Below are 16,307 nucleotides of genomic sequence, written 5' to 3' on the forward strand. Positions count from 1 at the left end.
TTCGGATCTACTCTGTATGAGTAGAAGAAACAAATTCGTTATGGATTTCTGCTTAGTTGATAGACATGTCGTGGAATGCAAATTTTAGATTCCCCATGTCTCTATTAACATCTTTATCAACGTCTGTTATACCTTGCATTTATAGAAGGTTCAGATTAAAGCAGAAATCTGAGTTTGTTTCGAAACTATCTTACCGAATTTTAAAGTTTGTTTATAGTTCACAGATGTGTATTTCCTCGGTATTCTTTGATCGAAGCCGCTTTGAGATATTTTGCGCGTTGCAAATAGACAGAAATATTCTAGTTTATTAGTTTTTATGTTTTGTTTATACCAAGTTGGGCGAATTAATTTCAAAAATAATTACATCATTCTCGGTAAGGCCTGCCGCTGTTAAAGGCGTGTTTAGTTTTATTGGAGTCCGAATTTAGCTTCAAATTCGTAGTTTTTTCGTTTATCGTCCTTTTTTTATGAAAAATAAGTAGCATTGTGGCAGTTAATTGTGCAGTAAGTGTAGTTGCAGGAGGTTTGAAATGTTGGCCATTGTAAGCAGACGTGTTTAGTTGAGTGGGAAAAAAAACCGGCAAATTTGTTAAAAAAAGTGATTTTTACTCAACGTAATGTGTCTGATTAGATATACTTGGTATAGATATTAGATATTAGATAAACTTTGATGGATAACCACATGTTGCCATTGTGCCAAGTTGTACCTAATCCTGTAAAGTCCAATGTAAGTCCAGTTTCCAACCCAAAAATCTTAAAGTGCATTTTAGTGAAATGCAGGTAACTTTTTTGTTTGAACTTTTAAAGTAAAAATAGACATTTTTTTTAATAATAATTGCTTTCATACAGGTTAAGAAATTGTAATAATTAAAATTATAAATGTAGGGTGTGGCCATAGCTGTCATATTATTTGTTCTGTTTTAACATTTAATACGGACATCTGAAAGCTAGCACAATTTTTGACATTTGGTAAATATCTAATCATATTTGAGATTTTGTTTTGTTTTTAGAAAAAGGTTAACTTCTATGCATAGTTTCATTTAAAAAGATATTTTTTTCATTTGTAATCAATTTATTTCTGCTACAAATTGTCGCCCATTAACAATTGTAAGTTTTGTAGTAACTCCAACTTCAAGAGTTTGTAAACTGATAGGACATAGTGTTTTTCTTTGTTATTTTGGTATTTATCTGTGTAACTATTTATATAGTATTTTTCTTGTATTACCATTTATATGGTATATAATAAAGTTAAATTTTTGTCCCTAAACTATTTTGTCTATTTATTTTAAAAAAGATTCTAACCCTTTTTCTTGTGTTTTTTAGGATAAAGAGCCTTTTTCTTTCATCCAGCAGGAAGTTTCCTCAAAGCGGTGTCCCATTTTAAATAGCTAGAGGACCTTCTTGTGTTTCTCCAAATAAACCCTGAGCGCCGTTCGCATAAGTTTCGTTTATTTTGCTTGCCCTATCTCTAGCCCCGTAATTTCTGTCCCCAATTTTCAACCCCCCATAGTAATACTCTATGTGTTAGGCAAAATAATTAGTTACAACATGTCAAACAACAGTAACCGTTTAGAAACGTTTGACTTATTACAATAACAAAAATGTCTGAAAATATTATTTTTGAAGAAAATCTATAATTTGTTCTCAATTAACAGAAAATAAAACCAAAAAAACACATATATACATGAAAATAGTTGAATCAATTTTACGCGCTCATGCGCGAAACATGGAAATACGTTAATTCCACAAACTTTCAATGGTTGGCTTTGTGATTTGTTTATTGTCATTGCAGAGGACAGAAGGACGAGAAATTGCAAACGTTTAAAACCAAATGGTACGTTTGTTGAAATCATCATTGTACGCGGTATCAAGATATCCAAAGCCTCTGCATATGGCGCTCTGATGATACCTAATGAGGTTGAAATACGTATAAGCGGCTGGCGGGTGCCCTGCATTGAAATTAAATCTAATACCGTCTTTCTGTTACAAAAAATAAACTTCAAAATGGACCTCAGGAGTCAGGAGGTCGCCCAATATTTTTTGTTTTGTTCCAATAGAAGCGATGATCTTGTCAACAAAACAACTTGTAAACGTTACAGTTATATTCATAAACAAAGGGCAGCTTTTCTGCAGCCATCTTTGATATAGGAATACAATACTGGCATGGGAGGTGTGGATTTGTTTGACCAGTGACGTGCTCGTCATCGCATCAACATTAGAAGTCGAACATGGTATTAACGAATATTCCGATTTTGCCTCAATGCATCGATAGTGAACTCATGGGTCTTATTCAGAAATATTGAGCCAAAGATCAAACAAATATATTTAATTCGACCAATAGTATTCCCGATATTATTAACACCTAAACCTCGTACTCTTACATCTCAAAGAACCTCAAATATCCTTGATGAAGATCGATCATTGGCCGATCAAAAATCAAACACAGAGAGGTTTTTCTTTGTAAACATTCGTTAGTTCATTAGTTTAGTTCCTTTTATTGTCATTGTATAATTTCTAATAATAAAATCATGGCTTTGTGAAAGCCTAGCGCGTAAGAATATTTAGACAGCTATTTACGGCAACTTAGCTATATTTTAAACGAAAATGCTTGAAGTATATTGTATTTTAACCCATTTTATAGCTAAATTGAAAAGAAAAACATTTTTGAATAAGTTTCAAGGGGGTCAGATTTTGGGGAGGGGTTTAAATACATAAACACAAAACCAACAGAATGGAAGGAAACCTCAAAAGAAATTTATGACAATAAATGATGCATGATTGTTGTTGCTTTTCTATTTATGCGAAACTGGGAGAATATTCATTCTTATAACGTAGAGCAAAACATCGTTACTTACTTTTTCATCAGTATTATTTGATTCTTCAGAAAGTCGAGCTAACAGATCTGTTAACTTTTCTATTAGTCTTCTTCTGTTTAACTTCGAAGCCAATTTTAGAGCAAAAGTTGTTATTTGAGGATTCAAAAGAATCTCCATCAATTCTACAGCTCTTTCTTCCAAATTATTCTTGCAGGCTATCTAAAACAAAGGCTATAAATGTTAATAAAGAACTTGACACATTTCATTTTAAATGAAAGAATGGAAAAGACAATATTTTTGTAACTGTGTAAAATTGTTTTAATATTTTTAATTTTTACACACTTTTCTTTTCAAAAATACTTTTCTTTTCCATTCTTTCATTTGTCATAAATGTGTACAAAAACATATCAGTCTTTTCAACATTTCAATTTGTTTCACTTACTGCAAATACTTTTATAGCTGTCTCTTTGTACTTCTTGTCAGTGTCGGGTATCTGCAACATCGACCATGTGAATAAGTTCATCTCCATTTGGGTTTTGTCATTGGTGGTTTCCGCAAAAGATGGTTCTATGCTTATTTCGCACATTGTTGGACGAGGTGTAAAACCAGGATACATAGTACCTCTGCATTTGATTCCGCCCACTGTCTGATTGGATTCAAAGATAGTTGTTACGAAGAAACCATCGCCTGGCCTTTGACGCTAAAAGTAACATTAAGATAAATTTAATATGTCCAAACTAACAACTAACTCAGGAAACACATTATTTTACAAAGTTCACGAGGTAAAAGGCCAAAGAGATTTAATATCATTAATATAAAAATTATTTTACATTGTACATCAAATCTGCATAAGTATAGACTAGAAGCCCATGAGACATTTTAAGCAGTCATTTGACCTAGCATGAATCATATATAAATCAATACTACAATATATAATAACTTTAGAAACTATGCCGTCAATGTACAGGTTAATAACTAATACGGCATTTATAACTTAAGTATGTAATACAAAAATAATGACCTGTGACCTAATGCCGTACAAAAATATCGGTACCAGTAACCGGTACAATCTTTGATTTTTGTAAAATTTTGACCCCATTTTCCCCATTTTATCGATCGTTATTTAGAGTACTTTTTTTGCAGTGCCGTACATATCGGCTGGTAATATAGCAACATGTACATCGGCTAGTACATATCGGCAGGGGTAAGAAACCTAGGGCGCAACCCTTGATTTGTAAGTAAAGAGGCTATTAAATATAATTTATTGCCTTAAGCCAGACGGATTCTCATTTTACAGATACAAACTTGCCAGTCTGTTTAAATTCAAATTATAGCGTGTTAGTTTTTAAGTTAATATATTGTGTGTTATATGTTATAGTTATTGTTAAGTTATTTACTGGTCGTGTTATTTTTTAGAGTTTAGTTTAAGTGTTTAGTATTAAGTTTTATAGTGTGTAGTAAACTTTTATTATCCAAAAACAAAGTATTTGTTAATCAAAAGTAAAAATAGCTTACGGTAATCAGTTTAATAAAGGTAAGAGAAGCCAATATTTTAATTTATTGATGTTTCGAAAAGATTTATTTCCTTTTTAGTCCATTTATTCAAGGTTTTTGCTGAAAATATTAAAGAACCGCTTGGATTGACATGAAATTTGGCATATACATAGCCAACGGTAAAGAAAAAAAGTGATATTGTGCGAATTTGTGCTTTTGCCATGGGAGTGAGTTTCGCCCCTTCTCGGGTGTGAAAAAACATGCGTTCAAAATAAGGCCAGAATTGAATAAACTGACTAATTTTTTATTTTATACAGTTTTTGCGCAAAGTCAATACTTATCGAGTTATTTGCGAGTGAATATGTTCATTTTTCAATAAAAAAAAAAATACGTTTTAGACGGTTTTCCGCAAATAGCTCAAAAAGTAAGTATTTTATCGAAAAACATTGTTAGCAAAAATATAGCTTATAAAAAAATTAAGTAGTTATACCTATATCAAGTCTGTAGACTCAGTAAAAGTATAGTTGTAGCTAATGAAAAGTAATTCAAATTTCAAATCGAATATTTCAATGAGAAATATCAAAAAAAAATGAAGCACTTTTCGGGGAAAACTCACTGTCGGGGAAAGTGCTTGTTTTTTTTATTCTTTCACGTTGAAATATTCGATTTGGAATTTGACGAATAAGAACCTACTTTTCATTAGCTACAAATGTGCTTCTGGCTTTATACGTACACTATTTTTTTGCTATTTTATGAGCTATATTTTTGCTAAGAATATTTTTCGATAAAATACTTACTTTTTGAGTAATTTGCAAAAACCGTATAAAAACCTTGTTTTTTGTTGTTGAAAAATAAACATATTCACTGGCAAATAACTCGAAAAGTATTGACTCAATGAAAAAACTCTGTATGTAGAACAAAGGGTGCTTAGAATTAGTCAGTTTATCCAATTCCTGACTTATTTTGAAAACTCCTGAGAATGGGTGAAACTCGCCCTAAGGCAAAAACACACATCGGCACAATATAACTTTTTTTATTTAACATGTTAGCTATGTGTATGCCAAATGTCATGTCAATCCAAGCTGTTCTTTGGGGAGGTTTTATCGTGAGTGAATGGAATATTTCTGGACTTGAAAAAATATATAGAATGCAGTTTCATAACTTTACCGATATTTTCGATGATGCTGGTTTTATTACAATACATATTATTTTTCCCTAGGCTATTTTGATATTCTCTCAATCAACTAAGTACAGTAAGTTATTGAAGATAAATAGAATAACAAAAATGTCAAGTACTGATACAGCCGATGAACTCCTTGATATTGATTTAACCCTCACTCCACCTAAAAAAGACCAGTGAAGGGACATTTTGACGTTAAAACGAAGGAAATTCTTATAAATGTATTTAAGACGGAAATGCAGGAGAACCCTACAATGTCGAAAAGTGCGATTTCTATTAGAGTAGCAGATAAAACAGGTACTGATATTGTTTCTCCATTATTTATTTTAGAGTGCGCAAAAATATACTGCCCCAATTAGAAGACAACTCCATCATCGTATTGGACCACGCGTCTTATCATTCCAGAAAATTGGAAAAAATTCCAACTACTGCTTCCAGAAAAGCTGACATCCAAGCGTGGCTGAAATAAAAAAATATAGGGTTTGAGAACTCCATGTTAAAAGTGCAACTGCTGGCTATCGTTAAGGAACCTAACGGACAATATAATAAATATATCATTGATGAGATGGCAAAAAGCCAAAACAAAGTAGTGTTAAGGCTGCCCCCATACCATTGTGAGCTCATCTGGGCAGAAGTAAAAAATTATGTGCAGCCAAAAACACTACTTTTAAATTTGCAGATATGAAAAATATTTTTTATGATGCAATAAATAATATTAGTCCCACTACGTGGCAGAAATGTGTGTAACACGTTCAACAAAAAGTCGAGGCCAAAATTTGGAAGTTGGGCAATATAATAGAGAACCATATCGAACCCATAATAATAAATCCAGACGAAGACAGCAGCACATGTAGCTCCTCATACTCTGAGTAATTTAAATGGTATGTTTTTATGCTTTGATAAACTTATGACAATGCTACTTTATTCAAAATGGTCACTTTGTTATGTATCTCTCAGTAAATGAATATTTTATTTTAGCACATTTTTCCTCAATGAAACATTAAATTTTGCCCACAATGATTAAATTACAAGAAATTCTTACACTAATAGTTTCAAAAGTAAATATTTTTAAAAATCATATGATACACCTCAGTACGACCCTGTTTGGCTTTCACGTGCGTTTGTTGACAGATGGGAATTTGTAAAATGAATGTATGTTTGGTACAAATGAGGTCATTTGAGCCGATATGAAACTCACTGATTTAAATTGAGTTGCATAAAATAACATTTTTGGACATGCCGTACATTTTTCACGGCACTTGCGCTTATGAGAGGAAAAATAATTTCCCTCTGATAAGTGGGATATTACGATCAAAAATTTATGTACGGCATTGATATATATTGTTAATATTGACATCAATTATCAAAAAACAAAATGCCGTACAAAAAAAAATGGTTCAAAATGGATTTAAAAGTATTATAGTCCAAATTGTAAGGCCGCTCCCGTAGGAGAAATCTTTCTGATTCGGTTTCTTCACGGATTCCTGTTCAAAAATGTCCCCTTTAAACAAATCAGAAGGATACCGGGTAAAATTTTTGTGCAGAAATTGTTTAAACATTTTTTAGATTTCTTGGGTCATTTTAAACAAAAAAGTCTATTGTCATTTTTCTCTAAAGCTGCTAGTTTTTAAGTTATAAATAATTTAAAATCTCAAAAAAGCGAAAATACGCACATTCAAGGCTGGAGAACTCATATGAAAATTATTATCTTTCAGGTTGCCAAGTGCCTAAATTGAAGAGCAGTTTTGAGAAGGTCTATTAAATGATATGAATAAAAAAAGATATAATAGAAAACTAAGTCTAATGGTCCCTTTTTATCGTATTCTTGCGAGAGATCACCCGTTCAACTTAGCAGCGCTATAAATTAATGAAATCATATAAATATCTTTGATACCTCGCGTTTTTAACAGCTAGCAACACTAATTTGCGACCATTTTTCTCAGGCCCTTATATCATATTAAGAAAAAAATTAGCTTTAATTTGACATAAAAAACATGCACATAGGTCATGATCAGCATATTTTATTTAAAAAATAAATGAACAAAATAATTTTTGTTAAAAAATTAATAACTATTAATTGAATTAAAAATATTTGCAGCCACTTTTTGACTGGCAACCTATTATCAATGTGTTCTCCTAATTCTTGATATATGTAAAAATGTGGGTTTGATTACCTACGTTATGAACGTAGTGATCCTGCAGTGGGATCTTAAGACTATAATGGGAGTAAAATAATCAGCAAGAAGTAAACAAATACATTTCTTCTTGACACAAAAACTAAAGAGATTGTTATAATATTACACTAATTGAAGAAGAAAAAATGATTTCCTTAATAATTGTATTTGAGGTTTTCACATTGGTCAAAGATGAATCTCATGTATTTTTCTTTTGAGTGAATGACCTAAGTGAAAAGAAGGAGCAAATGACAATAATTAAATTAAACATGCCATATTTTAATATTTAAGAATATTAAGACTAGAAATAATTTTTTTCTTTAATTTAACTTACATGTTTGGTAGTATCACAGAAGGGTATCCAAGTATTTGTATTATGTGGATACAAAGACAACATGCCCAGTGAATCCATCATTCCTGGTGTACCAACATCAGAAAATCCCAACCACATCAATGTCGATTCAGGACCCAAGGCCGAGCCGATGTCTTTACATATAATAGAAGTACCTGGAAATTAAATTAAAATGGAACGTGGTAAAAAACAAGGCGACAACAACACTTTAAAGCTGCTTAGAATAAATATATGATGACTAGAAACGAATTGACCGAGAGTAGTGAATCAATGTCAAACTCGATATTTCGTGACGCTACCAGTGACACCTTCTCGTGTCGCTAGTTCTGTGAAGCCCTTCTCAGCATGTTACCTGAGATAATATCCCAATTGGCATAGAACAAGGACCCGTAAAAGAAAAATGAAGGGTGACTATTATCACAAAATATCACTCCGAAGCTGATTATTAATGAATATGAATTTGTCAATTGCAAATATCGGCAATTCATCGTGTTTCCGGGATAGTTTGACATACAAATTTATGTTGCAAAATGATTTAGAATTATGCATATACCTACCTTCAAACTTGATTAATCTAATATTTATACACTGATCTCCTTTTCTTACTGACGATGTATGAAAAGCTATCATAAGTAAATCCTTGAATGCTGTCATACATACTACTGGACCAGGTATTGAAACAACACCCCGTTGGGTACCAAAAGCGGATGCTATTCTTACTATGTAGTTAGCCATTGCAAAACAAACAAGATTTTCAGACGCGGCAACAAGAACTATTTCCTCATCATCTTCCATTTTTAACATCCACTCTTTAGAGCTGGCATTTAATGGTACTACATGAATTTGACTGAAAAATGATAAATGTTAAATACAATATTTAATAAATAAATTAATTAATGATGACTCATTTACATCATCACAACATAGTTGTGAAAACATTATTTTACATACACGTTTGAAATACATATTTTCATATATTCTTTACAAACAAACAGATACACTTTCACAAAGTCACAGCCTGTCTGAAGGGGGGGGGAGGGATGTGGTGTAGCCATTATGCATACATAATACATACATAAATACATAGATACTAACAATAAAACACTGAAAACTTTTGTTTTCAAAACTTCTACAAAATGTATTATCATTTATTTTCACTACAGCTGTTTCGGCAGAGTGACTTTCACACGTGAGCTTTTTTTGTTATGCGTTATGTGCATTTATAGTCTTTAACTGAATAAGTTGAGGAAGGGACAACTGTTTGTCTTAAATTGGTCATTCAGAATTATGTCTGTGTTTTTAATTTGTTAATTTCCATAGATTCTAATAAAGATAGCTTAAAGCCTTTATTTTGGATATGAAGAATTTGAAATTGGTCATTAAAAGAATGATTATGATCTAAAAGGTGAAGTTCGTACGGAAAATCTGTTTTTCTATTATTAAAAGCCCTTTTCAGCTTTGCTTTCCATTTGTTAAAAGTTTAACAGTTTGACCGATGTAAGTTTTTGGGCAGTCGCCACATTTCAGTTTGTATACACCACTGTGCAAGTTTTCTTTTGGCTCTTGTTACAAAATACAACCGACAGCAGACAGCCCAGACGAAGATCTTGAGATTTTCTATTCCGATATTGAAAAGATCAAAAAACACATAAAATCAGACGACATCAACATATTTATGGGAGATTGGAATGACAAAGTAGGAGCAAAAAAAAGTCGAATCGATCATCGGCCCATATAGTTTAGGAACCAGGAATGAACGAGGCACACGCTTTGTTGAATTTTGCCAAGAGAACAACCTGGTGGTTCTTAAAACATGGTTTAAATTACCTAAAAGACGTCTATATACTTGGAGGTCTCCTCAAGATTGCGAAGAAAATATTGTGAGGAACCAAATCGACTACATTACAATTAACAAAAAGTTCTGTAATGGTATTCTAAATGTAAAAACGTATCCAAGCTGTGACATAAATTCAGACCACAATCCTGTAGTCGCAACCCTCCGATTAAAACTTAAAAGAGTAGACAAGGCTAAATCCAGTCAGAGAATATCATGGAATAGTGCTGACCAAGGACAGCAACAGAAGTATGAAGACATGGTAGACACGCAGTTAGAGTCTAAGACAATAGCTCCCACTAAGGAGAAGACAATAAAAGAAAACATTGAAGACATGTGGGGGAAAATTAAAAATACTGTCTTGGAGGCAGCAGACCAAAGTATACCGAAAGAAAACCATAAACATAGAAAACCATGGATGACAAACGAAATATTACAAATTATGGAGAGGAGACCGATGGTAAAAAACAAAAACCTAACAAGATACAAAGAACTCAATAGGGAAATTGAGAAAAATGTAGCTAAGGAAGAGTGGATGAAAGAAAAAAGTAAAGAGGTAGAAGATTTGCAAATGAATCATAAATATAGAGAACTACACAGAAAGGTTAAAGAAGTAGCTGGAATATGGAAACCCAAACACTTATCGATTGTAACAAACAAGAAAAACCAAATGGAATTAGACCCTGAAAAACAGAAAGAAATATGGGAGCAATATCTTAAAAATTTGTTTGGTGATCAGAGAACAGAAGAGCCCCCACAAATAGATACAGATGAAAAATTAAACATTCTCACCGAAGAAGTTTTGCAGGCAATAAAAGACGCAAAGAACAAGGCAGCCGGCGAAGACCTAATAACAGCCGAACATTTTAAACACCTAGGTGATAATGCTGTCAGGAAATTAACATACCTCAGCAACATTATATATGAACATGACATAATACCGCATGACTGGCTAACATCCATATATATATATATATATATATATATATATATATATATATATATATATATATATATATATATATATATATAGCTCTTCTTAAAGAACAAAAAGCAAGGAAAGGTGAAGACTATCGAACTTTATCCCTAATGAGTCATGCCGCTAAGATTTTTATGCGAATAATTTATAACCGAATTCACAATAAGTGTGAAGAATACCTGAGTCGTTCTCAATATGGTTTTAGAAAGGGTACAGGCACTAGAAAAGATTATGGGATTGACACTGATGGCAGAAAGGTATCTTGAGGTTCAAAAACGACTGTATGTGTGCTTTGTCGATTATAGAAAGGCCTTCGACCGCATCAAACACGGAAAATTGATTGAGGTACTAAAAGAAGTAGGGTTAGACGGACACGACATAGCTATCATAAGTAATACATATTGGAACCACACAGGATGCGTTCGAACAGAGAACGGAAACAACAAGTACATCAACATAGAACGAGGAAAGCGTCAAGGGTGCATTTGATCCCCCCTATAATTAGAGCTTCTCTTGAAGATCGCCCTGAAGGTGCCAGAGGCAATGGAATCATCATTAACAATATAAGATATGCCGATGACACCGTAGTATTAGCAGAAACAGAAGACCAACTAAAAATATTGATGAACATATTATCAGAAGAAAGTCACAGGCTGGGCTTAGACATTAACTTTTCCCAAAACCAAAATTCTGGTATTCCACAAAAACCCCGATGAACAAGTTACACCTAACATACAAATAAATGGTATCAATCTTCAGAGTTCCCAAAGCTTGATATACCTGGGCAGAGAACTAAATAGTCAACTAAACCACTCAAAAGAAATTAGAAGACGCATTGAAATAGCAAGATCTGGTTTCATGAATATGAGTAAAATGCTCTGTAACCTCAAGCTATCAGTCTCAATAAGATTGAAAACACTAAAGTGTGATGTGTGGTCTCTATTACTATATGGCTGTGAGACCTGGACATTAAAACAGTATGACGTCAACAAATTAAATTCATTTGAAATGTGGATGTACCGCCGAATGCTAAGAATAAGCTGGACCAGCAGAACTACGAATGAAGAAGTACTGAGAGAAATGAACACACGCCAAAGACGTCATATCTAGGACACATAATGCGCCATAGGGAATTTGAGCAGCTCCAGGTAATATAAGAAGACAAGATTGAAGGTAAAAGGGGCATAGGACGAAAGAAAAAATCTTGGCTACAAAACATCAGAGATTGGACCCACACAGGAGGAAATGAATTAATTCATCAAGCCCAGAACAGAGAGAAATTTGCCATATTGATCGCCAACCTCAACAGAGAAGGCACTTAGGAGGAGGAGGACAAAATACAAACAATAATAGTCAAAAAACAAAATGAAAGCAACATAAAATAAAATTTACCTAATGAAAAATCTAAACGTTCACATCTGGTAAATTCCGAACTATACTCCTATAAATTAGTAATAAAAAATATTTTAATCGATTTTTAAATTGTTTAAATGATTTTGCAGATTTTATGCTTTTAGAAATGTAGTTCATAACTCTTGGGGTATTTTAACATTACCCTTGTAACATTTTTGACCAACTGTCCTCGGAACTGCTAATTGTTCATATTTATTTTATTTTTACTGATTTTTTTGTATATTATTGTGAAGAAATATTTTGTAGTACCTTAAGTTTGTTTAAATTAACTTGAGATGGTAAAAAGAGCGAAATTGGTCCATATTTAAAGGAGGTATAAATTTTTCGAGCGCCGGTGATTTGAAATTCCGATTTTTTCTCGCCGGGCCGACAGAGGGAAGAGTTCACCCACCACTGAGCCAATTCGGCTAAAAAGAAAGTCTGGCCCTGCAAAATTTATAAACCCCATTTCTATTGATCGTAGAAACAGGGAGCGCTGTAGCCTCATTAGTTTATAACGCAAAAGTCGCTCCTACTTCAAAACATAATTGACCAACGAGAGAATCCGTTTAAAATTAGATATTTGTCTTTTTGAAACAAGTTCAGACTCAGTAAAATTTGTAAAAAATTAAGAATTTGGAAACGAAGAGATCAGAAACGAAACCAAAATCACAAATGTAATGAAAAGAAAATACATGGACTCGCAGAGTAACAGATTGGAGATCAAGACCAACAAAAATAAATAGAAGTCGGTCTCAGAAATGACGTGTAGCTAATATCCAAATTATTGCAGTAAAACAGTGGATACATAAAGCATATGATAGAAAACACTGAAGAAACTATCTCCAGGAGTGGACAAAAATAGATTGAGAAAGACTAAAGAGAAGAAAATATTGTTCCTCACCTTGTTCTTCATTTATTTCGACGCTTAAATACTTTTCGCATTTAAAAAAATTACTTTCTGTTTTATGATTTTTTTTATTTCTTGTTTTTCGCCTGGACCTGTCTGAAATAACTTACCTAGAATTAGCAACTACGAGAGCACTCCTACTAACGGATCCCAAAGTGTAATCTTGGTAGTTTTGCATCATCATACTATTATGAAAACTAGAATCGTGAAAATCTACTTCAATCGATTTTATAGCTGATTCATCTGAGTTGTTTCCGTAACATTTAATTATACCCACATCATTCCAGCACATATATCTAGGATCTAAATGCTCTGATGTAGAAGAAGGCATAAATGGAGGTTGGAGAGGAATTTCTGGAGTGCGAGGTCTTGGGGTTGGAGCACGAGAAGAACCTGCAAAGTTATGAATATTTAAAAAACTGTCGGATGTCGGATGTCTATTTAATTTAGTTTTTTATTACCTGCGATAGATTTTAATTCTTGGTCATCATCTCCCATGAACTGCTTCTTCAATTTACTAACAGAGAAGACATTTTCATTATCTTCGTCGTCATCATCATCAAATGGAACATTATCAAAGTTCACATCATCAGCAAAAGCTTCATCTTCTAAATTAGTCGGAAGACTTTTTACTGAGCACTCCATAACTCCCAACTGACCCTCAACATCTGTATATACTACTTGACCATTTCCTAAAATTAAGAAAATGAATTATTGTAAATAAATAATTACATTAAGATCATGAATTATTATAATAGGAAATAACATGTTATTACCGACATGCCCTGCCTAAGCGTTTCCCCCAGATCTTCATTAGTCTTCCTCTCCTACTTCTTCCAGGACCTTACAAATCAACAATTCTTCGTATCAAGTGATTGGCGTCTTGACATTGAATATGTCCGAATCATCTTAACCTATGCTCTCTCCTTTCCTATCCTTTTTTGTCACTCCACTCATCCATCTAATCATTCTCATTTCCATCACATGCATTTGCTGTTCCTCTTTCTTTTTAACTTCCCAACGTTCAGTTCCGTGCATCATAGCTGGCTTTATAACTTTATTGGAATTTTTCTGTCATCCAACACACCACTTACTTCCTTTAATTTTTTCGTTCCAACTATTACTTTTCACAATAATTTCACAAAGATATCATTGTATTTGTAGTAACTCCATTTTTAAATAAACATTCCTAGAGAGCTTGTCTCCACTGTTCCAGTTTTTGTTCTATATCCTTTTCAGTATTTCCTACTAATATGTAGGTCATCATCAGTAGACTTGGCAAATATGCAAAATGCATATATTGCATATTTTATGCAAATATCTGGGGATTTTTCATATTTATACAAAAAATTGAATAAATGTCAATTTTTTTCGAATTGCGGATTTTAAATATTTATCTAACCGTAGATAACGGTATGACTAGGTAACTGGAAATTCAGTGTTTATTTTATTTCAATATTTCAGTCTTCAATATTGCCGATAGTACCTATAGATACTATCTAATATTCTTGGTATTGTTGTAGCAGGTAACCGATTATAATCCCTTAATAAAAGGGTGTTTTATAAGTTGATTGCGTGGGGTATGAATAAAATTGTCCTTTTGCAAATCATTTTGTTCTCAAAAGTGAAGGTGAAAACTTAAGCATCGTCAGTCAATCTTGTTTAATTTGTTAACTATTTTGATTTTAAAATGCCGACAATAACTAGCGTCCCTACTTGGATTAAACCTTACAAAGAGGTATAATTAAATTTTAATATAACACCGATACATATATATGTATATTTTATTATAAAATAGATATTTTAACTATTGCTGAAATATCAGAAACTATCATGCAATAATCGTGCAATTTCTTGAATGGAATTTCTTCTATTGATGCTTTTAGTTTAAGATTACAAAGAAATCGGTTCTAACGGTAATTTTTTATATTAAAAAATCTATTACAGATTACATGCGAAAAGAAATTTCAGATAGATCAACATATCGGAACTGTGTCACATTTAGCCATGAAAGACAAAACTAAATCTGGAGAAAAATATCAAGCTTCAGTTTCTAAGTCTTTCGGTCAAGTTCGAAGGAAGAAAACGAACAATATAATTTTAATGAAGGCTTGTGCCGTGCATTAACCTCTTCAAATACACCGCTTTCAAAATTATCCAATAAAAACTAAACTTCTTTTATAAAAAAATATTGTACATTGGATATTCCAAGTGAAAGGACTCTGAAGAGAAAGCATGTCAACTAGTTGTATTGGTCAGTAATAGATAATATAAAAACTAATATTGGTGACAATTACTTCTAGGTGTGTGTTGACGAAACCACTGATTCGTCAGGAAGATATATCGCTCATTTAATGATTGGTGTTCCAAGCGATCATATCTTACCAAAATCCTATTTAATTTCATGCAAGCAATTAGAAAAAACCAACTCTATAACAATATCAAGTTTTGTACAAGAAAAAAATATGAAAATTTTGTTAGTTCCGTAGTATAATTGACTGTTCCTAGCCGTAAATTATTGCTTGTTTATCCGATGCTGCACCATATCCCTTTCAGGTCTGATTTTTATTTTTTGAAATTAAGATTTTTGACTACTGAAGATCTTTATTTATTATATAAATATTTTAAAAAATCCACCTCGTGAGGTAAATCAAATTATAACAAAAAAATTATTATTTTCCTTAAAAAATAATAAAAACACTCAAAAATTATTTTGAAACATATCTACTTTGTATGATAGCAGATAGAAACAAAACAGTTTTGTTTTCTAGACAAACAAAGGTAAACTTCACATTTGGTACATAGAATCTTAGATCTACTTTTGCAAACTTCCATTCTGCACGATCTTGGACTGTCTATTTCATCAAATGATGAAATAGATGGTCATACCCATCATACCTTTTGGCCACAGAAGGTGGGTTCGGTCGACGGAACTTAGACGTATTCGGGCGCAGGTTCTCATCTTGTTCATCAATATCAGTTCTTCTTTTACGTTCTGGGGCATTGACTAGACCATCTGCCACCTGCATTCGAAATTTCAATAAGTCCATTATTTTATTTTTGGGTGCTCCCGTTGCAATTGATTCTAATACGTACAACCGCCAAGTATTCGAAATTGAAAGGTCAAAAAAATTAAGGATGACTTTTAGAGTCCATTTTTTCATTTTAATGAAGGT

The 16,307-nt window shown here is 32.6% G+C and overlaps 1 protein-coding gene across 1 annotated transcript in view; it reads right to left on the bottom strand.

The window, feature by feature from the left end:
- The window catches only part of Ctf4 (Chromosome transmission fidelity 4), a 32,098-nt gene that overhangs the window by 8,891 nt on the left and 6,900 nt on the right, over nt 1-16,307 (bottom strand). The window contains exons 5-10 of the mRNA XM_072529303.1: nt 13,593-13,823; nt 13,242-13,524; nt 8,574-8,863; nt 7,999-8,171; nt 3,259-3,516; nt 2,856-3,035 (exon numbers count right to left, since the gene is read on the bottom strand). Of these exons, the coding sequence (XP_072385404.1) occupies nt 2,856-3,035; nt 3,259-3,516; nt 7,999-8,171; nt 8,574-8,863; nt 13,242-13,524; nt 13,593-13,823 (1,415 nt within the window). The remainder of the gene's footprint in view (nt 1-2,855; nt 3,036-3,258; nt 3,517-7,998; nt 8,172-8,573; nt 8,864-13,241; nt 13,525-13,592; nt 13,824-16,307) is intronic.

Source organism: Diabrotica undecimpunctata, chromosome 4 (genome assembly GCF_040954645.1).
Source record: "Diabrotica undecimpunctata isolate CICGRU chromosome 4, icDiaUnde3, whole genome shotgun sequence".
NCBI classification, from domain to species: domain Eukaryota; kingdom Metazoa; phylum Arthropoda; class Insecta; order Coleoptera; family Chrysomelidae; genus Diabrotica; species Diabrotica undecimpunctata.